We start from the raw sequence: 24,746 nt of genomic DNA, 5'->3' as shown, positions 1-24,746 counted from the left end.
AAGAGCAGCGTAATCTGTCTGAGCACAAACAGCGTGCCACATAATTGTTACATATAGAAGGCACCAATTGCACAAGTCACGCAGCATGTCTTTGTGCAACATTTCCTCTCTGTCATCGCAGTGTATACCGCCAGCGCCCTAGCATCGGCAAAGGAGCATTTACTGCGCAGTGGCTTCCTTCAGAGAGACGACATATTATATTTAGTCCACATTGATATCATATGCAAATTATTTGGACAGCACTCATCCGTCACTGTGGTTGGCACAGGAGCAGAATGAATAAATGATGACGCAGGAGAAATGCAGCCACAACAATCTCGTTGTCAAAAATGCACACAAGGAACGTGCACAACGCCCCCCCACCCCCAGCGTTGGCAGTCCAGCCTTGTGGTGCAGCGTGGAAGGGCGAACTCGCGCTTTCTCAGTCACCGACGCGCGCTGTCTGTCTCCATATGCAGGCGCCTTCTGTGCTCAGATACGAGCAAAAGGAAAGCGCGTGTCCTCCTACGGCACACACAGTCACTCAGCACCTCCAGTGTCCCCGAGATCGCGCTTGAGCCTCTTGATCTCGAGCTGTAGCAGGCGCCTCTTGAGGACCTCCGTCTTCTGTTGCTCGATGTAGAACTTCTTGTGCTCCAGGAGCATCTCCACTTTGGCGGCCGCCTTGCGACGCTCCTCCGCATGGAAGTCGGCGACGGCGGCGATCTTGCGCCGCTCCTCCACGTGCAGGCTGGCCAAGGTCATTGACCTCTTCACCTCCTGCCGGTAAAACTCGGCCTCGGCGTCCGCCCTGCGCTCGTCGGCCTCCAGCTTCCTCTTGGTGGCGGAGAAGATCTGGAACTCGAACCTCGCCTTGAGGCCTTCGGTCGACGCGGCGCCGAGCGCGTCGCCGCCGTCCGCGGAGGGCCTCTTGCGGCCGGACCTTCCGGGGGGCGTCGAGTGACCGGCGACATCCGACGGCCGGCCCGGCGGTCTGTCCTCCCGCTGCGTCCAGCAGAACTGCGGGGAGCGGTCTTCCGCGGCCGTGGTGGGTGCTTGCTGCGACTCGTTGGCGTCTATCTCGCTGTCCGAGTCCGAGTCGTCTTCCTCGTCGACGTCGTCGGCGTCGACCACCTCCATCTTCACGCTGACCGCGGTGTGCGGCCCGCTCGCCAGAGAGCGGACGTCGCTCAGCACGAGCGGCGGGCCTCCAGCGGAGGCCGTGCTGGCGGGCCGTGCCTGCACCACCGTCGCGCTGCCGGAGGTCGACGTCTCCGAAGTGGGCACGATGTATTCGCCATGGCTTTCGCCGTAACCGCTGCAAAAGAAACGGCGAACCGTACACAGAATGTCGCATATGGCTGTCAGTTAACGCAGAAACAAGCGTAGCAAACAACGCCGCGCCACACGGGGTAACTATTATAAAGGTGAACATTTTGCATCTTTATGGGTAAGTGGAGCTCCTTATCATAAATAACGGAAAGAGTCGGGCGTGACCGTATTTCCTATATCCTTAGTGAGATCTCAGAGAGAGGCGTTGCCAGGGAATGGGGGGGGGGGGGGAGAGGACGGGCACTGGTGGCTACGCCGCTGGTCTGAGAGTAGCACCAATGCCCATTAAAATTTGCGGAGACGACATAGCATATACTGAATTTCGGCTGCAGGCGTCATTTGTTATACACGCTTGCAACAAGCGTCGCAGTTACTTTTCTTGACTTCGGTGAATTTTACTCCAATTGATGTAAACTTTAGGGCTCATACTGTTAACATTGTTATGCGCAAAAAAAAAAAGATTATTTAGGGCAAATGTAATGGGCTGCCTCTAAAAATTTGAAATTGCTCGTCTTCATATTACCCCGCTTATTAATGTAGTAACGTGCAAACATGCATGTTGGCATGTTGACATAGTTTTAGCCGCGACGATTCTTCATCACCCTTGCAGTAATATGGCAACATTTATACGGTCAAGCGTAGTGCCGTACGACAATGCGGCACTGTTAGAGCTACCTAACCGAGTTTTGGTTTGCCCCGTAAAACCATTACCATTTGCGGGATACCGACGACGTAGCCGTGAACGGTGTAAGTATATATGTGGATCTAAGGGTCCTTGCCGCAGGGCCAGGTGCATTTCCGCACAGTAATGCACCATAGCTAAACCTGCTTAGCGTCCACACCACTGCACCGTTTCCTTAGGGAGGCGAAAATGCCGTCGAAATTTCGTCATTTCGTGTCAAACGCGCCGTCTGGCCCCCTGCACTCACGTCGTAGGCGACGGAGTGCCAGCGCTTTAAGAATCAGAGGGGCAGCCATACTTGATTCCTTTCGAAACGGCGTTGCCACAGGCAAATTACCGCCCCCCCCCCGCCCATCCCCCCAAAAATGTATAGATTATTCTTTTGCTCTGCACAACGAGTTCGTAAACGTCGTTTCGCCATACGCAGTTTTTACTGCTCTGTGATATCACGTGCCGGACTGGCGAAGTGGGCGTGGCCTGAAGACTCGTGCCCGTTGGCGATATGGGCTTATTGCGGCCAAATGAATAGAAAAAAAAAGGAATAGAATTTCTACACTTTTGTGCCCCAACGTTCGTGTCAGGTATTGCCGAAAAACGCTCACCTCTGCACAAGGTCCGAAACAGGCTCGGCGCTGTCACTGGCTTCCGTCCGGCTTGCCGCACCGGCTGCAAGGGAGATAGGAGTAGGAATGAATTTTTTCTGTTTATCGTTTTTTAATTCAGCAAGCATTTCTCGGCATTTATTTTCATTGGAAAATTCGGCACTTATCGAGGCCAATAATTTTTTAACAGTACCGCTTTATCGGCATTTTTGGCCCTTTGAAAAACTACTACCACAACTCCCCCCCATATAGATATATATATATATATAATGGAAGGAGACAGTAACATTAGAAAGCTGGCAGTGTGCCGACTTAATTTCACTAGATATTTGTGAAAATACATGCATATATACATGCAGAGATGTCTGTATGTTTCTGCTTATCATTTTGATTTGCGAAAATCTGCACTCCATGCTGACGCTAGATACGGGAAAGATAAACAGCTTAAGTGCTGCGTCCGAGAGGCATGGCCGTTGTGTTTTCCAGAAAAGGATGGGTTCGACTTTGCCCCGCACTGTAAAGAGCATATACTTTACAAATTCCTGTTCCATACGCTCGAGCATCCCTTTATAGCTTGCCGTCATGAAGTACAGCGAGCAGTAAACACTGAAGGCCTTTGACAGCTCACTCTCAAGATTCGAATTTACAACGCGGACAACGAACCAACAAGAACGGTGATCATCACTTAGCTCCATTCCGCAGTGCCTATTTTCAAAGAAACATTTTCTGTACGCATAGAACGATTCTTGTAGGTCGCTGCGGGTGGCCTCGTCTGTGAGGTCGAGCAACACGTTCAGTTCAGGACCGTAGTCTTCGTCTTCCTGCCACCGAAACAATTAACGTAAGACTTCATGCAGACGATGAGAAATTGGTGCAAGTCGCACACCAGAGTTCTCTCCGACTTCCCTCTCTTTTTATTTTACCATCGGAATTATATGGACACAAATGCTCCAGCTTGTGGAACAGTGTGCGGAAAGGATTCAATTTCGTCATCGTATAACTTCAGGGTCAGAAGCTGACTATTGTTCTAGGTTGATTGAGCCCGAAATTCCCTTCGTAAACTGCGCACATATTAAGGTTTATCGCTCTGCGTGTGACTATACGATGCACGTATTAGATGGGCTATATTTGGGCGTACCCACATCACGCGTTGTCTTGGTTGTTGGTGCCCCACCCTTGCGGATGGCAAAGTGGAATCGCCCGAACGCCTCAAAGACGTGCCGAACCGTGGCCGAGTTCAATAAGGCAGCACCCCGCCGTAGGGGAGTAGACGCGGAAAAGTAAAGAGGCAGAGAAAAACGCGGCTGCTGGGATCTCACGGGAAGAGGGCCACTGTTCGATGCCGAAGGTCACGCCGGCCCTTCACTGAGTTCAACCGAACACAGAGTGGAAGTGCGCTCTTTGAAACCGTTGTGCAGCGTCGGCGTTATTCCGGGCGCTAGCGTGCGCACTCCATACAGGGCGTTCGCAAAGTCGCTTCAAAAATGTATTAAATAAAAGGTTAAAGAAAATAAATGTCCCCTTCGGCTGTGCAAGAAGGTGCTGAAGTGGGGTAACGTGACAGTGCGCTAGCGCTCGCGATGTTGCTGTCTTACGCGCGATAGTGGCCACATACTCGTTATCTATACGCGGTTCCTTTAAACTATACGCCGTCGACAATGACTGGGCCACTGTAACTTACCAGACGTCACACACAGAACGCAGTAGTTTTTTCGACGATACAAGAACGACATACAGTGTCATCTGGTCACACGTCCACACGAGCATAAAGACTGTTTATTTTTGCTCGCAATTAAGCGGATTCAAACGAGCAGCAGCAGCAGCAGCAGCAACAACAACAGCAACAACAAAAATTAGGGCAAAGGCAGGCGCTCATCTCCCGACGGCAGCACACCGCAAAAAGAACGAGAGCGTAGTTCTACCGCTCCAGGTAGCGCGCGTCTCCACAATCCGAAGACGACAAAGGTGGGCCTCCCCTATTTCACGCAACGTCCTTGGGCGCCCCATCGGACGACCTCGAAGGCGTAGCTTCGGTGGATTTAGCCTTGGGGCACCCTCTCCGAACCAAGACAGCAGCACGCAGTCAACAACTTCGGGGCTCCGGAAGCGCGGAACAAACGGCGACCCGGTTTCAGACCCCGTTTTAACCCGTTCGGTTCCGAAAGCCGCAGTTTATAAGGGGTTAGTAGACGGGATAAACGTCGCCAACGCACCCGTCCACGCTCTCAGCTACGGAGACCATGCGTGCTTCGTGCATGGTCTCGAGATGCGCGCTAACTGTTAGATCCACCCACGCGGAAGCTGGCTCGCACACGAGGTGTCGAAGGAGTGGGTTGAGATCGCTGCCGCCTATGTCAACCAGATTAACCCGTTATGTGAGCTCAAACTCTTTTTTTTTTCCGGAAACTCTCAAGCCTTTCCTTTTCGAAAGGCTTAGCCTAAGAGTTCGAACCCTTTAACGTCACGCGGAGCTCGGTCAAGGCTCAACCCTTCGGTTCTGCGCGAGTTTTCACAGAAGGAGTTCTACGTAACCCCTTCGGGAATGCCGAGTTTACGTCGCTCTGCGCCCATACCCTTTCACTTCGAAAGGGTTTCACCCCGTTAGCAACGAGCTTAACCCCATATTTGACCTGGAACCGCCTGCGTCGACGTTCCGAGACTCCCGAAAGGGTTCCACCCGCTCGCCCAGCTCTAGTCAGCGTTCCTCTCGGCGGCCTTGCGTTAGCAGAAGTGATCGGATGGTCCTTGGGTGCATCTAACAACCTTGGATCGAAGAACCCCCGGCACCCAAGACAGCCTTGAAGGGGTCCCGTCGCCTTGAGAGCCCCCACCGTTTCGAAGCCCCATTCCACCTCCTCGACTGGCCTTGGATCGCGAATGCGCACCCCCTTCTGAGATTTAACCAGCGTTGGGTTTGAGGAGGAGGAATATGAGGAAGTACATCGTCCATACAGGAAGGGTGGGCATTCACCAGCTGTGTGTGTTCCGTCGGACGCAGAAGAAGCACGGTGTTACATACATTCCTCAAGGGCATATCAACAAAACGGCGTATCTTCCCTGCCGGGATCGTGCGATTTACGTATGTAGCTTTGAAATAGCAGACCTTACATAGTTAGCGCAGACCTTGCATGAAATAGTGGTTGACTCTTTCGCCGCGACGACTCTGGTTTTACAGAAGGCGGGCAAGAAGTATGACTCTTGTTTTAATAGAATTCACACTAGAAAAAATTAATAATTCGCCAGCACCATATATATGTGCTCCGCGAGCACCCACTGGGAGCGAAAGCAAACAAATGGAAATGCAGTGGTTTCACCTGGTGTATAGTATAAACGACAAAGGAGGGTACCCTTGCTGATGTCACCTAGCGTCACCTGACGTCACCTACTTTGTTTTATGTTTAGCATATATTAACTTAAAAGAGCACTATCTTTTCAACACATAAGCACACAACAAAGTCGAAGCCAAAGGACTAGCCAAAGAAACAAAAGCTAAACCACAGTTTGAATTGCACCTTCAACGAATTATAATTAACTATATGATGAATTAATATGGCGCACATAGCAACTGCTAGTCTGTAGTGCTCACGACGTGCCTGAGACTATCACCAACTTTCGAAATAACTTTCGCAAATGTGCACTGAAAGAACATCACCGTTTATGATATTTTCCCGAAATACCTCCAGAATGAAGCTATGAGCAGCAACACAATGCAATGTACAGTCTAGTGTGCGTTCAGACTAGGTGCAAGTGGCTGTGGAATCAATGCACTAGCTGTCAGAGAAGTCAGAGCTACCAACCACAACTTATGTGTTGCAAATCAAGGCGATATGGCACTCGTGCGAGGGAGCGAAATCCGGACGACATGCTCTGCACTCAAGTGTTCCCTTTAACTATATACTGTGTATATAAGTACAGAGTTTTAGATATACTAACAATTTTTGCTGACCAAGATTTGTATAGAGTCGCGGGCATCAGAACTTGCACAATAAATTGCCAGCCCTAATATTAATTAACATAATTTTATTATTATTATTATTATTATTATTATTATTATTATTATTATTATTATTATTATTATTATTATTATTATTTCCTGGGAGTTCCACTATGAGAACGCGACACGAGATGAAATTCAGCTCTTGGTGGCCACCTGAGCCCAGCAGCCCGCCACACAGTGAGGCAAAAAAAAAAAAGAATATATAATGAAAACGGTGGCAAACCTGCATACCTCGACAAACTTGGCTCCTTGCTTAAAAAAAAAAATAAGAAAAAGAAAGCTGTGCCTGCCAGGGATCGAACCTGGGACCTTCCGCGTGTTAGGCGGATGTGATAACCACTACACCACAAGCACTGCTGGTTAAGCACGGCTTCCTAGTTGTGTTGTAATACTGCTGCTGCTAAATTTGACAAAAGCAAATCTTATAGCGATTGTAGGGAGCGATAAGGGAGCGATAAGGGAGCACGGCCTACTGACCGCCAGACCTGCACAGATTCCAATTGCACCGCACGCCTGATCCAGTTGGACTGTTTCGCCGCTAGGAGCAGAACGTCCGGACAGAGTGGCGCTAGCTTTAACCTGTCCGCTGTCGTCTGCTTCCGCAATATGTTCCAACGTTCGTGCTGCCATTTCGGCAGGCACAATGAGCTGGTATTGGTGATGAATTAATAAATTCACAAATATAAAAAATAAAACACAATTTGTGCGTAGTGAGATTAGAGTAGGTTGAGCGGCACAAGAAAGATAACAACGAGCAACGCTAGAAGGCAAGACTTTCCCTTTCCTTAGCCTCCGAAAGAATCTGAAAAAAAATCGCTTTAAAGAATTCATAGGATAAACTAGCCTTTTTGAGTTGATTACAGATAGCCTAATTTAAGAGATGACATTAGTAATTACTTCTATGTGCGGTAATGAAAGACAGATGATCTAGTAAAAAGTTTTCACAAGTAATTCCTGCGCCCGATGTGTGCAAGAAATTGATCGAGTCTGATTAAAGGAAAGATGAGCATAGTTTTCTTTTTTCTTTTTTTATGTTGTTTGAAATCTAGGTGACTTGAAAGCTTGCCCCGGGGGCCAGACGACCTAGCTACGCCACTGCCCCCCCCCCCCCCCGAGGCGTCTCTCGAAAGAGGAGGAGGAGGATGAAATAACATCTATTAGCCCGAAAAGGCTCCAGTCCGGGTATCTTTGATAAACTCATGCCTCCTGGCCCAGCACATTTGCTGCCCCAGCAACATCCACCATATTTTTTCGAACTGTTGTTGAAGAGAGAGAGAGAGAGAGAGAGAGAGAGAGAGAGAGAGAGAGAGTGTGTGTGTGTGTGTGTGTGTGTGTGTGTGTGTGTGTGTGTGTGTGTGTGTGTGTGTGTGTGTGTGTGTGTGTGTGTGTGTGTGTGTGTGTGTGTGTTTGTGTGAAGACTGCTATTTGCTGGTGTTCGCTGTCAAGATGCCCATTTCATATTTTACTTGGATTTCTTTCCCACAAGTAGCGCTTAATTGCTCCGAATTGCGTACATATTGTGCGCACGGGATTACCTGGGCGATTCTCCGCCTGACATCACGTTACAATTAACGCGGCCGTGCTCATACAAAAAAGTAGAACACCAGAAATATTGCACAGGCATCCTCCGACGTGAAATGCACTCACCAACGTACGCAGCAACAGAAGAATCCTCCACTTCGTAGACCACTTCTGGATATGGCAAGGCGTCCTGTGTGTAATTGAAACGGCAAAATATGTACTGCAGAACGAGCCCCGCAACTTTCAATCTCCTATGTTACCTCTGCATGCAATCCGGAGAGAATACTGTAGCAAAAGCTTCGCGACATCCTAACTTTACCATTATTACTTACTACTACGAGTAGCATTAATAATAATAATAATAGTAGTAGTAGTAATAGTAGTACATTTTCTTTTTCAACGGCCGGAAAAGTGTGCAAGAAGTAAGAGGGTATCGATACTTGGGCTCGTGTGTCGGCACGTCAGTTTTCGCCTTAGGCTTTTCGCGATGTACACCTACTAGAAAAATGATAACACATACATTTCACTCCGGCAATCCGTATACGGCCATGACAACACGTGAATTCACGATATACTTAAGTTCCGGTGGAAAATAAGAATGCAACGTGGAAAAATTATAAAACCTACAAGCAACTAATTAATACAGCATGTGCATAAACGACGAGCAAAACGAGAACAAGGTAAAGGCGGGAGCGAACATTTCGACAAGTGGACTTGCCTTTTTCGAGGCAACATATGCTTTCCTCGGCACAGTACATATAGGTAGGGTTCTTCTAAAGGTTTAGGGTTCTTCTAAAGGTAGGGTTCTGTTAAAGTAGGGTTCTAAAAAACCCTACTTATATGTACTGTGCCGAGGAAAGCATATGCCGTCTTGAAAAAGACAAGTCCACTTGTCGAAACGCTGGCTCCCGCATTTACATTGTTCTCGTTTTGCTCATCGTCTTGAATTTCCATCTCCCGCTTTCCCCGGGTTTTCCCAGCATGTGTGCACGCCATACCTGTCGTTTCTTGTAAGTGAAAAGTTTCGTGATCGCGTGAAGGGCGATTACAGGAGGCTAATGGGGGAGCTTTTTGTGTGTGTGTGTGTGCGTGTGTTCTCTGCAGACACAACACGTAGCTTTCGCTACACTGTACAAGACCCGCGCTACACTTGCCCTCCGCCGTGACGTCACAGAAATGGGCGAACGTGATTTGCTGGCGCGCATTAGACAAATGATCTTCGAGTTGGACAGTGCTCGAATGTTCAAATGATACACATGAATTGTACAAGCGTTAGCAGTGAAGAAATCAGAATACTAGTAAACTCACCTTGCGCGCCAAGGGTGCGTCGTCGGAGTCGAGGAGGCCGGTGATGGCGATCAGGCGTTCCTCGAGGGGCGACAGCGACTTCTTGCCCGACGCCGAGCGCGCCTTGGATCGCACGTTGCACTTCCAGTCGAACCATGTCTGCGATGCAGAAATAAAATTCTTTTTCTTGAAAACGTTGTGTAGTTTTTACGCCTTTCGAGACTGTGTCGCAATCCAATGCGCAAGTGACGGGACAGCATGAAATCGCTTCTAAAATTGATTACATTTGCGACACAGGTCACTTTTACGAGCACCGATAGCTTCGGCGCCACATATTGCAACGGCAACCGTCACGGAAACTCTATACGGTCAGAGACGCTGATTGTTGGTAAAAATGATGGCTATCAGCAGCACAAAACACATTGCTACGCGGCGCACCACATCAAGAAACCGCAATTAATTAAATCACAACGGCCATTTTACGACACGCTATATAGTGACGAACAGCCGAGCCACGTGCGAAAGTTGGTGTCGCCGCATACTTATTTTTTAACAGAGCTTGCCTCAGGAGACGAACACAAAGGAACGTTTGCCCGAACCCGACGTAAGCGCGTCGAATCAGAAGTCAAGATTACGCAGCGAAAACCGACTCTGCGTCAACTCGTTTGTGGCCTGGCAATGACTTGCAGCTTCGCCAGATTGTGCAAACACACAGCTCCAATTGCCTGCTCACAGCACCGCCAGCCCCATCCGATTGCGTTTACACGCTCCCTGTCAAATTGGATCGTTTTGAGCCAACATGCCACGCGCAGACGGATTGACTCTACCCGACCCGCGAGCTTGGTTTACACGAATTCGCTGAAAGCGTTTCGAATCAGAAGTCCAGATGACTCAGGGGCAAAACCGCCGTGATTTCACGTAAGTTCGCTAAGTAGGTTGAGTGCATCAATCCGCCACGACCCACGCCGACCCGACCCGCTGGCGTTAACACGGACGCGACCATCGAATTTAGTCCCGTCAAGTCGACTCGCCTCGCCCTCGTTATTTTCGCGTGAAATGTCGCTCGTGAGCACGAGAGCCAAGTTCAGGATCCGGCTCGGACCGGTTTTGCCGCTGGAGGGGCACTCACCTTCTTCCAGCGGTCCATGCCCTTGGGCGGGTTGAGCTCCTCGGAGTTGAGGCGCTCGGCGAGTCGCTGCCAGTGCCGCTCGCGCGCCGAAAGCGACGCCGGAAAGCGCGTGCTCACCATGAACGGGTGTCGTTCCACGTAATCCAGCATAAGCTCGAACTGACGCGCCGACGTGCGACTGGCGCGGCGTTTGTTGTTAGTAGCCGCTGCTTCGTTGCATCGAACCGGAGGCGCCATACGTCGCGTATATACTAACGCGGCTGAGTGTTCACACTCGCTCTACGTCGCTCGGCTGAAGAGCAGAGTCAACCAAGCGTCCCACAGATTCCGTATTTCCTCCCTCCGACCCCATACGCAACGTCTACACGTGCATGTGAAACCTGTCATTCACCCTCATTCGAGGATTGGAAATTTCTAATTCGCGGGCATGCCGTAACATTCGGCAGCTCACCAACAGTCTCGTAGGCCACGGACTATAGAGTCAGACCCAACTGCATATTGGCCTTGGAGCCATATCGCTGTGCTTCACGGGTTTCTCAAAGCTGACGGCTACCTCGCGTCGAGAGGAGTGTGCAACAACGCACGGCACACCGCCACGGCACACACATCGAAACACCAACGACTTCGTCCCGTTGTCTCCGCCGATGACGAACCGACCACGGGAGTCGCGATCCTGAACACGGCAGTAGCGATCGCTAGAGAGCACTCCGCTGGCGCCATCGCGCAGCCGACGACCGTGGCAGCCATTGCAGCGCGGCGAGCGCTTCAGTCGATATCGGCATTGGGCCGCGAAAGCACGTTGCGGCTCCGCTCGCGTCCAAGCCTCCGAGCTTCTGCTGCCCGACGAAAACGGCTCGACAGCTGTGCGAAGAACGCATACCCGTCACGTCGGGCCGGCGAAGAAGCGACAGCAGTAACGAGCGAGCGGGACTCGATCGTGAGTGCAGCTGGGAAGCCCTCTCCTCCACGCGTTGGCCCCGCCCTTGATTCGCTTGGGGGCCCTCTCGCGTTCGCTAGCCGACGTAGAGTGGCGCCGGCTCCGCAGTCGGCGGGCGAGCTGCGCGGGGCTCAACGAAGGCTTCGATTTTCGATAAGCTGCTCGCCGCTCTGGCAAGCGTTGGCCCCGGCGGCCACTCTCCCTTTCGCCGTAGCTCTCGTCCGAATCCTCCCCACATCAGTCAGAGCGAAAAAGAGGGCTCGGTAAACGACGCGTCGTTCCGACTTCAGAGGCGCACACAGGTGAGAGAAGAAAACGAGCGCAAGACATTTATCGAAAGAAACACAGTTCTCTCTGATTCGGCGCCTTTTTAACCGTTAGCCTTCTGCTATTGGTCAGTCGTTTTTGCGCTCACTTCGCCTTTCTGTCACACTGCGTTATAAAACCTCGAAAACTCAAAGCGTCAAAGTGACGTGTACGTTTTAAAAGCGCATTAATATGCCGAACAAAACTGAATCTCTTTCTGAATAGCCGGGCAGTGCCACGTTACGAAAGGAATAGAAGATTGTTGCTCACCGATCGCTCTGGCACTGGTTAGTCGGAGCTGCCGGGGAACATGACATATTTGCGTATAATAAACATTTTTGCGTTGCAGTGCAACGTTATCGAGCCCTTTGGGCGCGTATACGACATCACTTTGCCAACTCTTCTTTGCTGAGGATCCGTTTTAGCGGCACGCCGCCGCGATTTTCGACCAGCCACCTTAAAGCTAAGCAAGAGAAAACGGACCAACCGTAGACACCGGCACCACCCTTCTCATCCTGTTATCTGTTTGACTGTGCTGGCTCGGCCCCATAGAAACTCTGTCCACGTGAGCATATTCCTCGCCTCGTGTCAGCCAATTAGACAAGAAAAACTGCTCAATGTAGACGATGCTATTCGCTTTGAAAGCAAAGTAAGTGTCCTCCTATAGAAACGAGGACCGCCTTTAATTGGGCTTTTCAAACAACGCTGCGGGTTACCGCCCGATGGTTGCGTCGGTGGTGGTGGTGGTGGTGAAATTTTATTTCTGCAATGGGTCCTAAGGACACCTTGTGTCGAAGTCGTAGACGAGCTCGTTCCCGGTTCTGCTCGCGGCGTTGCTGATCGAATGCTGCCTGCTCCTCAGGAGTACGTATGACGCGTGACCTACCTATTTCGGAGCCGGAGAGAAACCATAGAATAAAGAACCAACTGCTGCGCGCGCGCTCGGCTGCGACGGAGAACAAGGACGTCACTACTGGCACAGCCAATCGCGCACTTTATCTCTTTTATTTTTTCGCGCATGCGCATGGGGTTGCGCCGGAGGAGTTTCCGGCGTACAGGTGACACACGGACGGACGGACGAATCGGCTAGCCATATATAGCTCGCTGTAAAATTCTGTGGTTTACCGTACCATAACTACGATCCGATTATGAGGCATGCCTCAGCCTCCGGATTAATTTTCGCCGCCTGGAGTTCTTTAACGCGCACCATAGTATATAGTATTTGCATTTAGCCCTCTTCGAAATGTGGCCGGGATGAAATTCCACGCCCTCGGGCTTAGCAGCGCTACGCCAAGCCACTACGGCGAGTCGACTTTGCGACTATTGAAACGCTCACTTGAGCTATAGCCAAGTGAAAAATAAGGATCTTGGCTTGAGTGAAGAAACATTATGGCTTTGCGAACGTCAATTCCTATACAGTGCGTCTGCACAATGTTCTAGTGATTATTTATTATTCCCGCTCTGCGACGAGATAGCAGCGGTACCACAAAGATGTCAAACGCTTTTTTTAAGTTCATATCTCTAAACATAAAGAAAAGAGGTCGTCAAATGTATTTTTCTAATGCGTGGCTCTAACGTCGCCAGACTGAACAGTGGGTTAAAAGAGGGATGCCGTAATGGTGCGCTCTGGATAAACCCTGGGGTTGTGTTTAGCTCGCATCTGAATATATACGCTAGCCTCCCTGTTTTTAAAGCGAAGCTTTCTTTGCCTCTTCCTTCGACTTTCCCACTGCTGCTGCTGCTGTCGCGCACACCGCGTCGGGGGGGGGGGGGGGGGGCGTTCAGACAACAGGTGGTGTTGGTTCAGAGCGTGTATATACATGACAGGCGCGAGTAAGAGAGGAAAGGTGACAGGAGAAACTCGTTTTCACCCCACCGCGTCGAATGTGCACCACGCCCTCTGGAGCTCCCTGGCCGTCACAGCATTAGCCGCTTGACAGCTGTAATTATCCGTGACTCTACTCAGAAGCATTGCAGAAACTGCAGCGCTTCCCTTTCTACTAACGTGCGAGGCCAGATGGGACGCAGATAGAACTGTAGAGATGACAAGAGGAAGTCCCCATACAAGAGAGGGGGAGGTGACGGGAGAAGGCAAGGAAATCCCACTACTATACGATAGCGGTTTCGGGGAAACAGGATAAGCTTAAGTTCAATCTATGGTACAGTATACGTTGCTGCTATTTCTGAAAAATAAGCGCCATGCAAATATGTCAAGCGGACAAATTGCGCAGTGCGTGCAGAAGCAGAGCCACATTAATTAAAGTGAACCGCAGGGTCCAGGAGACACTATATACGGAAGCGGTCGACCGTCAAATCAACACTTCTGTGGCCGCCGCGCTAGTTTTGCGGCTATGCCATTGCTATAGAGGTCGTCGATTTGATCCCAACTGCGGCAACCGCATATCGACGGGGGCGAAATAGCAAACGCACAGATTTTGGGACACGTCAAAGAACATCACGGTGTCAAAATTAATCCGGAGTGCGCCACTACGGCTTGCCTCATAATCCGAGTGTAGTTTTGACATGTACAGCCCCTTCTGCCACAATGCGGTGTGCCATGTGAGGAAATGACAACGCTCAACCCTCTCAGATGTTATAAAATATGGCGCACAACAACGCCTCAAGCAAACGCCTCTCCCCGTGTGTTCTGTGTAATACGCAGACATACGGCGGTGGTGCACGCAAGGTGACGTTTAACATCAACTCACCACTCTCGTGCTATAGCCTAAACGTTGAAGAAATTAAGCTTTAGCCGTCAACATTGCCGCTAATTATCGTCAATGAAAGCATCCAGCGCGAAAAGCTTCGCTTACATAGATTCCCACAGTGCGTGGGATCTGCATATTTTTTTTATTTAATTCTTTCTTCGTCGAAATGCTGCGGGTATTGAACCCGCGACATCGCGCCCAGCGGCAGAGCGACTTGGGCCATCGCAACGGGTGGCGACAAATATCGAGCGCAATGAAATGCACCGGGCAGCGATTGTTCCAGCGGCTCAGCCTATTCGATACCGGTATAGCCCTGCTCCAGGCCACGATGCCATACCTTTGCCTATCACCATCCCGCTGGTTCTGCATAGACGACCACGATTCTATACGTCCTCAGGAGCCTTTTGGCGTTGAGCAGGAAGCCACATGATTACTGCAGCCGCTAATTGACGTAGCTCGACGAGAAATAACCCAACTATTTTTTTTATTTTAGTAATCTACCCACGCACTCTAGCGAAGTCGTGTACGTTTCTTCTTTACAAACACGAAGCTCGCATGTATGCATACACGCGTACTGCATACGCTTACACGCCCTACCTTCCTCCACTTGTCGACGTCCTTCTGAATGCCCAGGCGACGGCTGTTCAAGTAGTGGGCAAGCTGGGCCCACTCGCGCTTTCGGTCCCTGACGGTGTAGCTCGAGTCCAGCTGGGACGTGGCCAGGTTCGGGTGCCGCTCCATGAAGTCCAGGATCAGCTCGAACTGCTTGGCCGACGTGCGCGCGCGGCGCCGAGAGCAACCGTCCGCCACCGACATGGCCCGGTGCAGTACGAGTGCACTCGCAGTGCAACCGCGACAACAAGCACTCTGTGCTGCACGAGGGCACGCAGTTCGCGACACTTCTGTCAGCCAAGGCTTGCACTAGCTCGTACGCTTCGACCGCCAGTGTCAAGGAGAGCTCTGAACTGTGCACGTGTGCCCGACAGAAATGGCTCACGGACACGTGTACCAGGAGTAAAGAGCCAATAAGACGGCGGGGAACGCGAGGCTATCGAGTCTTTCACGCGAAGGCACTCGTAGCTGAAGGAAACTTGTCCCCACGATCAAGCATTTCTCGGGAGCTCATGGGTCGCGATGTGTCCTTCCGCGACAGTCCTGGAAGAGGCTCTTGCACACAGTCGACTGGCGCGGTTGTCCGCACAGGGGGAGCCGTCCGGAGAGCTACAGACGCGCCGTCGGAACGTGGTGAACACCGGGAGCGACTCGGTTACGACACCTTCGGCCGGCGACGTGAACACGTTAGTCGGCACGAGCAGGGAACGTTCGCGAAATGCATGCGACAGTCGTGTGTGCGCGCCGACAACTTCCTTCTCTTTTGCCGCCGTTGAGCCCACGCGCATATACCACCGCCAAGTTGTCCACTGCGTTGAATCCATCAGCTGTGAGCCGAAAAATTCGCGAACGAAGGGAAAGGCCCAAATGCCACCGCAGGTTGTCATGTATGTATATATAGTTACAGCGACCGGATTCCTTGGCAGTGAGCACAAGTCACTTTGAACGGCTAAATATTTGCAAATTTCTTGTTATACTGTCTTTTCTAGATATATGTACACGGCACCTACCCACAACAGGGGATGAGACAAGGTCCGCAATGTAAACATAACACAATGCCTTCCTTCGCGCTAATTCAATGTACGCCCGAGTGGTTACGTCCTTTTTTTCTTTTTCGAGTCGACTTGAGCGTATATGGAATAATAAACGATTGCGCCAGCTTGAAAAAAAAAGAAAGAAAAAGAAACTTCATCATTGACATGACATGCTAAATGGCGTTGTTTTCTCCGTCATTAACGCTTCAAGAATACTGAAATAAACGTAGTCTGAAATGAAGTCGCCTTCCCGTAGGAAGTCTAAGAGGAAGACTATAATATTGTTTTTCTGCGCGCCTGTAGCTGACTGAGCTACCGTCAACCTATACTCCCCGTTCACCCTACCCCTTACACCACACACGACAGTAGTCAAGGATGGTGGTCGTAAATAAATTCAATAGAAGTACTACAACAACAGCAGCGCCAATTAAGCATGCGCAAACTCAAGACTAATGGCCACAGCTAAGATCCGCTCCGTCCAACAGAGCGCAATTGATAAACAGTGAATTCGTTTAGATTGATAAAGAATCTATAAAAACTTATTTTCATTCATTTCGCGATAATGGGTTGATTATAAAAAGAAAAAATAAAGGTCCAATTTTTTTGTTTCAGTTCACGCGGACACGATATATCACAATAATCAAGAGAATGATTACCCAATTAATGAATAATTAGTGGTTGACATAAGGTGGATTAGGGAGGATTAATGTGATTAGAGTGTATTAAAGAAGATTAAGGTGGATTAGAGTGCGTTAAGAAGGATTAAGATGCATGAATAAAGATTAAGGCGAGTGGAGGAGGATTAAGGCGGATTATGGTGAAGGGTTGATGAAAGGGTATTAGGACCGATTAGGGTGGAATAGGGTGCATGAATTAGAATTAGGGAGGATTAAGGTGGATAAAGTAAGATTAAGGTCCATTAATGTGGATTAAGGTGAATTAGGGTTGATAAAAGGGGATTAAGACCGATTAGGTTGGATTAGTGTAGATTAAGATGGATTAGGGACCATGGAGATGGATTGTGCTTGATAGAGGTGGATTAGGGTGTATTAAGGTAGATTGGGACTATTAGGCAGGATAACGTTGGATTAAGGTGTATGAATAAGGATTAAGGTGGATGGAGGATTAAGGCGGATTATGATAAATGCGGATGGATAAAGGAAAAATAAGACCCTATATGGTAGGCTAAGGTGCATTAGGGGCGATGTACGTTGATTAGGTTGTATTAAGGTGGATTGGGAGTACTAAGCTGGATTAAGGTGGATGAAGGAGCATTAAGGTGGATTAGGGTGGACTACGGTGAATTAGGGTTCATTGAGTATTTAGACCGATTAGACTACCACAATCCTCCTAATGCACATTGATCCACCGAATCCACATTCATCGACCTTAATCCTCCTTCATTCACTTTAATCCACCATAATCCACGAGAGTCCTCCTTAATGCACCCTAATCCACCTTCATCGACCTTAATCTACTCTAACCCTTTAATGCACTTTAATCCTCCTTAATCAACCCTACTGCTTCCTCATTAACTTTAATCCACCCTAATCCACTATAATCGTCCTTAATTCACCTTAATCCACATTCATTTACCTTAGTCCACCCCAATCCTCCTTAATCCACCCTTATCCTCCTTCATTCACTTTAATTCACTTTAGCCCACCATAATCCTTAATGCACCTTAATCCTTCTTAATCCACCATCATCCTCCTTCATGCACTTTAATCCATCCTAATCCACTATAATCGTCCTTAATGCACTTCAACGCACCTTCATCCACCTTCATCGACCTTAATCTAACCTTGTCCTCCTTTATGCACCTTAATCCACCTTAACGCTCCTTAATACACCCGAATTCATCTTAATCCAATCAATGATCATCATTACTTTGCTAATCATTATTCATCTACTATGCGCGGCTGCACATGCTTTGGTTCGCTTCCCGCCTTTCTTTGGTCACGTGATATTTTCTGTAGCTCACAACGGGACCTTGAAACAGAGGTCTAAGGCTTTCGCTTAATAAACCGCGCACAAAGGGATGTGTCACAAGCAATACTAGATCAGACGCACGAAGTAAAGCATCTGATCATGTGGCAGAAAAATTGTCTGGAGCATAGAACTCGCCCCAAAGCTCCCTTTACATCGGTATACCCCGTTCATACGGCTTTAAGAAAAAACCAACCTCCTCATAAACGTTGCCTTCAGCATTATCGATGCTGTTATTAGCGTTTCTCAAAATTTTGAACCCCAGTGGGGCGCGCAACTGGCCCAAAAGAACACGCCTCCATAGAATCCTGCGGCCCGTCCGCGGGAGCCCAGGAGGAATAGCTTAATTGCCGTGCGCAGCCGGCGGGTGAGGATAATCGAGGAGGAAAGCGCCGTGAGGAGGAGAGTGTCGCTACTTTCAAATTATCAAGGGGTTTTAGTCCAACTCGAAGTCACCAACTCCGTGCTGTGCTCCGAAGGCTCGTGTGAGCCAATCAGAAACGAGAGCCGGCTGCGTGTCCCGAGAATGGACGATCGAGAGTTCGCCCACCAAACACATGTAATCCTTCCGCGAATCTTCCATTCAGTCGGTGCCACGCTGGGGGAATTCAGAAGCAAAATAAACGGGACATGAAAGAACACAAAAGGACGTACGTAGTTTTGTCGTTTTGCGTTCGTTCATGTCCTGTCTATTTCTGCGCTGCACGAACTTGTTACATCTAGTCCCGCGAGCGAATTCTTTTGGAGCAATCACGTTCGCTCACTTTCACGACGTCCCGACGAAGATTAACTTTATATACCGGCGCCTCATCAAGTCTGCAGACTTAGGTTTTGGAGCGCGTGGTAGCAGTGGTGGGACGAGATGACCGCTAACCTTATAAAAGCGATCGCGGGTATCTGCGCTCGGAACGGGCCCTGGCCTCGGTCGAGGTCTGTTTGAGGGGAAAACAAGTTCAGCAAAGTTAGTTTGCTCTGGAAAGAAACGGTACGCGCACGTGTCAGCAGCCGTATGACGCTACGGCAAGTAGCACGCATGCATGTCATTAAATGCACATCGTTATGTATATGGCAAATTAAAACACAGTAAAAAAAAAAGACATATCGACGAATACAGGCTCATACAAGCGGCTCTTTTGTTCACAATGGAATGCTTCACAATGGCCTTTGCTCAAGTGACCATTAGATGATGGAGTGTCTGTGCGTAGATGTAAAGTACGTAGATCACCACGCGAACGGCTTATTGCTTGCGATATCCCATGGATATACATTTACCGGAGCAGCAATCTCGTCGATAAAGACCTCTCGCTGTGGCGACCATGGAGAGTGCTCGTTCTATGGTATAACATTTATCTTCTAGTGGTCTTTCGATAATGCGCTTGAAACCGAGTTGCCTTTCGCTGCGTAGCCCTGATCCTGTCTGGAAGGAACGTGCAGCACCTAGACGTCTTAATCGCCGAATAATATGCTCTTGCTACGGCCACCCGCCCACTCGTTAACTTCAAAATTCGGTAAAAATCCCGCCAGCTCAACACCGGAAGTGGGAAGTGCCTCGAAGGAGAACACACATTATGTGGCACACATATATGCACTTTAATTATTATCGCTTTATCTTTAGACGTAATACACAATTAAGGGGCAGCAAACCTAGAACAACGTAAAAGCTGCTTCAGGAACCTGTATGAATAAACTTGCTCGAAGCACCTGTGAAAGGACACCCCTCTGGCGTCCTTTCACAACCGGAAGACTTTCGGAGACCGACGAATGAGCTGGGAGGCATGCAACCATCTGGGTCATGCCACGACACGCGCATTCTCCTAGGAAACCTCTGAGGCACGGCGCTCTTTTCTTCAGCAGCTGACGGGGGTAGCAGTCCTTGGCCAATCCCTTATGCTGCCCTTGGTAGAAGACTGGATCAGAGGCAGAAGGCGCGGTACGGGGAGCGCTAGAGCGACCGTGCCTGTCCCACGGCGTGTGTGGAAACGAAATTCCGATATTTTACCTAGTGTGTCTGCCGGCTTGCGATAAAGGTTTTAATTGTTGCGAGACGGCCGACATTTCGCTCCGTGAGAACTTCCAAGGAAAGCAATAGGGACAATTCCAATTCGTAAACGGGGTGCTTGCTTGTAAATTCAAGTGGTCCAGGAATCGTCCTGCGCGACGCATGACGGAACAGCCGCGACCGACGCGTACCGCGTAATTAATTCGGTGCCCGGCACCCGGGCTACGGAACGACGCCAACGGGCCCGTCCCGCCACCGCCTTCGTTCTCGTGCCTCCTGTCGTCGAGAGGCTGGCTTTTCCGCCATAGCTAGTCGCCTGGTGGTTGAGCTCCGCGTCATTTGAAGAGCGAAGTAGGGGTGGATGACACGCTTGTGTTTAGAAAAAAAAATTTATTTCAACGAGAGACGACACGAACACAGAGTGACAATCACGGCACAATTCCACAAGGACGATAACATGTACACAAAACGAAGCACTGCATGCATGGCACGTTTTCAAAGCAGTGTCCGAGTCCACACTCGATTACTAAACTGTAAACCCCATGCAAGCGATCTTGCGCGCCACAAGCGATGCTATAGAGATTGCTGTCGCGTTCGCTCGTACCCTATACAAGTCGTACCCCATGCGAGCGACGATATTGAGCGACGTCTCCCCGGTGTTGCCAGTATGAGGACAGCAACATATGCGCCGAAACTAGGGCGACGAGTGCTTTATTACTTTAAGTTAATGTATTTTACTGTAAAAAGCAGCATAAAATACTTCTGATGTCTTGCAGTAGGTTCTTATCCTTGCGCGCATAAAAATTCAGTTGTTTGCTCCTTCCGTGAGACACTCGGTAGTATTTGAGCGATGTACACCCAATTCCGGCTTCCCGCTATTGGCTAGTCGCTCATGGCACTTCCAGGCGACGAGCTACGGATTCTAGGTTTCTAGAACCGAGCCGGCTCTTTATTCTATGACCGAGCGACAAGACCGAGCGATCTGTTCAAGCGACGGCCCGTTTTGTCCCTCGAAGCCGTCGCTCGTCGCCGTCGCCCACAAAGCCGCTCTCATGGGGATCAGCCTTAACATGGAACAACATAGATGCCGCTTACCTCGACGATACCGCCAGAGACCACTTGGTTATGTGCGCAGCATGTGTGCGCAGACATCTCTTGCAATAGTGCAGGTCTTTCACATCGAATAAAGTTTCTCCTGTGTCTAATAAACTCGGACATTTGTTACGCGTATTACAGTACCAACATGATAATTTCGACTACTTATTTTCCCCCATTAAATGAAGGTATTAGACCTCCAAACACCCGAAAAAATACTGGCAGGCCTCAGAATTCCCTAAATAAGTGAATAGGTTTATTTGCAGCTAGTTTCGATTTCGTTTCTGTAGTGACATCATGGCGCCGAAGGTGGCTGCGCGGGACCAGAACCTCGCGAAGTTTTGACAAACGCTTCCAGTTGCCCCCGATAGTGGGCTTCTTCGATTTTCCACTTCTGGCTACCCGCGGGCTGTCAGAGCCAGCCAGAGCGTCTTCGTTTTTCTCGGGTTGCTCCGCCCACCGCGCTACGCACTTCCGCCGGGCGTTCGTTTTGCTCGCGCTGGACGGTTCTGGTTACCCGCGGGCTGCCAGAACTTGCCAGGACGATTTTGGTCTGGCTGCTCTCTGGAAGTTCTCTGGCTAGCAGACGACTAAAAGAGGCGATGGGCGCTCGCCGCCATCTTTACGGGGACTTCACGGATTGCAACGCGGGCGCTTGAGGACTTAAATTTACCTCGCTCAGCCAACTGTCTGCGGTCACCTTCGGATTTCCTTACTTTTAGCGTTATTTTTTTTTTTTTTGTGTTAACGCTCCGTCCCGCATCGCGAAGCGGTGTGATACGAGCCGTGGTGAACCGTTTGAAGCTTTTGTGTGTGTGTGTCCCCTGATTGCTTCTTCGCGGCGGTGAACAGCGCGCCGCGCTCTCATGCGTGCATGTTATCTGCATCGTGTTCCACGCAAGCTGTAGACGCTCATTCACACATTGCGGTACATTTAGGGTTCGTCTTTCTCTGGTGGCGTTCCTTTTCACATATCTCGCATATGTATATCTCTCCTTTCTCTGCAGTTAGCGAAGGCTTTGCAGTTAGCCCGTGTTCGCTCCGTCTCTCCGTCGTATGCTTAGGTGGCAGCTCGAAACCGATATGTGTTCGAACTGCAGGCCGTTGATCTAAGAATACACTGATTGCACTCGGTACATTTTGACACACGTACATTGGCTTATTGCTCTCATGATTGCGATCAATGTTGTTTTTCGTGTGAAACGTTTCGCTGGTCACAGGTGACGTGCATTTTCACGCGCCAGCCGCGTCCCCAGCTCCTTAAATGAGAAGCACCATCAGCCACCACAAACTTTCTGAAATCGAAGCCCAAGCAGGTTGGCGCGAAATTTTATGCGTAAGAGACGTACCCGATAACCTGCTTTTTCATGTCTTGTGATGACACAACGCCAACTCATCATTGTCGCCGGTGGTCGACGTGATCGCTGCGAGCAGGGATCCTCCAGCTATCGCTTTCGAGTATACAATCACGATTTCGCGTCTTGTCATCCGCCTCGTCGGAGGCCATCTGTTGCGCTGCGCAAGGCGAGGTTGGCCGAGTACGCGTCCTGCGCCGAGTCGCGCGAAATCGCGCGACAGTGATCGTATGCCTTAATGCAACTATATATTTTCAAGCTGGCAACGCATTAATGGGCCGACTACGCCGAGCGCGCGTCGGCCTCGACGGGCGCTGCCATGCTGGTAGCATGTTTACATTTGGCCAGCTGTACCGGCGTTCGATTTTGCAAACTTCGGGCAGGTTCGGGTTGTCTTGGGATCCCAGCCCACGTGACTTCCTGTCAGAACCGGAACTAGCTGGCTGCCGTCTGGCTCCCAGCGGGCTGCCAGAACTCCAAAAATCGAAGAGGCCCAGTGTCATAACGTCGCACCGTCCTTATCCCACGTGACCCCATTCCGCGGCATGACGTCAAAACAGAAACGAAACCGACACTGGCTGTGGGAAAGCTACATTATTTAGGACGCTCCGAGGCTAGCGTCCTTTTAAGGGTTTAGATGTTTCGGATTTTCATTTAACGCAAAAAAAAAGAGAGTGAAATATCATTTCAGTACGCCCTTAAATGTTAACTTATTCTCCTGTTTTCCGTAAATCTGCACAGATGAACTTTTAAAAGCTAAGCTTTTTTTTTTTTTTTTTTTGCGAACCTAGCCGCGTTTCGTGACCGTGAGCGCTGCGGCCTGGCTGCTCCTTTGCCGGATAGGTCAACCAATCACAGCGGAGCACGCGCGCCGCTAGGTTCCTTGCAGCACCACCAGATGGCGCTCGCCTCCGCGGCGCCGACCGTGCACGGGAAACGACAAAAAAAGGAACCAGAAAGCTCGCCTTCGCGCATCCGCGGCTGCACATTAATGTGAAAGTAAACGCTTCTTGCAGAGAGAATGTATTCGAATTGCGCTACGTACGTAAGCGCATGCAGCCTCTGGAACCATGACGCGTTCAGGGCGTCCGTCATGCTCGCTAGCAGTCAGCAACTCCGCTTGACAAAAGGCTCGGTATAATATGCGTGCGACCACGCTTGTGCGTGAGCGCGCGCGCGCGCGTACATGTACTCACGTTTCGACTCTTTATGCACTCACACAAAGTTTCGCTATATATGGATTCCAACTTGTTGGATCTGCTACAATTTGTTTTCTGTCAGGCACTTGCAGCGCTTGAGAAAGGAAAGTAGGCTATGTGCTAAAAACCGCCCTGAGTGAAATATAGAGTATTTGGTAAAAACAAGGCATATTTCCTATAGGTACAGCACTACACCCTCTCCCATGATGATGTATTTATACTCTGAACTTCATCAGTCTCTTACAAGAATTACCAGCAGAATGCACAGCCAGGCCAGTGTACATTCACATATGACACGCAACAAATCAAATACTAAGATTAAAATGCGAAGACTGCAGTTGAATCGCATCATATTGATGTAGTGTCCGGCCCAAAGATGCTGTAATCACATCCACTATTAGTTATGATATATTCATCACATGACGATGCCAGTGAGAAACTTAAGTGTACTTCGTTATATCCAATAATTCGTTATTTTGTATTGACGTTTGACAACACTCTTGATCAGTGGGATGTGTCACAACTTTAACAAAATTAGGGCAATAAGCAAAACATATGTATTGGCAAAAGCTTGGAAGTCACCTGCATGGAACGAACAACTGCATTAGAAAACGTGGGCCCGCACACATTCTTTACTATGAAGGTAGCTCTTAGCAGTAGCAGAGGGGCAACTGTTTTCAACAGAAGCCAGCCACGGTGTCAACAGGCCCAGAAGCATCAAGGCGGATGTGACTGCTTCAGCCAGGAAACTCAGTAAAGGAGGTCATGAGCAAGGGACTCTGCGTGTCCTATGTCATGATGAATTAGGTGTTGCCAGTCAGCTGTCTATTGTTTGTTTTTTCTGAGAATCATGTTCACATTGTCAGCTCAATTTGTTGTGCCATGGGCCACCTATTAAATCAGACACAAGCTAGATCAGACACAAACCATTCCATGGTATATGCTTGCACGCTTTCATGCAGTCACTGTTCTCATTGGTCATG

General features: G+C 49.6%; 1 protein-coding gene and 1 non-coding gene across 3 annotated transcripts; both read right to left on the bottom strand.

The window, feature by feature from the left end:
* Positions 1 to 299: 299 nt before the first annotated feature.
* On the bottom strand, positions 300 to 15,800 carry LOC142585765 (uncharacterized). 2 transcript variants are annotated; one of them, XM_075696752.1, is made up of 5 exons: positions 15,078 to 15,800; positions 9,422 to 9,559; positions 8,240 to 8,303; positions 2,596 to 2,659; positions 300 to 1,297 (listed from the first exon to the last, which is right to left on the bottom strand). In XM_075696752.1, the coding sequence occupies exons 1-5, from the start codon at positions 15,294 to 15,296 to the stop codon at positions 520 to 522; spliced, it is 1,263 nt and encodes a 420-aa protein (XP_075552867.1). In that variant the 5' UTR covers positions 15,297 to 15,800; the 3' UTR covers positions 300 to 519. The 2 variants fall into 2 exon arrangements, with proteins under 2 accessions (XP_075552867.1, XP_075552866.1); XM_075696751.1 differs by lacking the exon at positions 15,078 to 15,800 and adding an exon at positions 10,530 to 11,536.
* On the bottom strand, positions 6,874 to 6,946 carry TRNAV-AAC (transfer RNA valine (anticodon AAC)). The gene has a single exon. It is a non-coding gene; the product is annotated as a tRNA-Val (tRNA).
* Positions 15,801 to 24,746: the final 8,946 nt, after the last annotated feature.

This window comes from Dermacentor variabilis, chromosome 6 (assembly GCF_050947875.1).
Source record: "Dermacentor variabilis isolate Ectoservices chromosome 6, ASM5094787v1, whole genome shotgun sequence".
Classification (NCBI taxonomy): domain Eukaryota; kingdom Metazoa; phylum Arthropoda; class Arachnida; order Ixodida; family Ixodidae; genus Dermacentor; species Dermacentor variabilis.
Note: the sequence above shows the minus strand (reverse complement) of the source record. Positions and strands in the feature narration are given on the sequence as shown.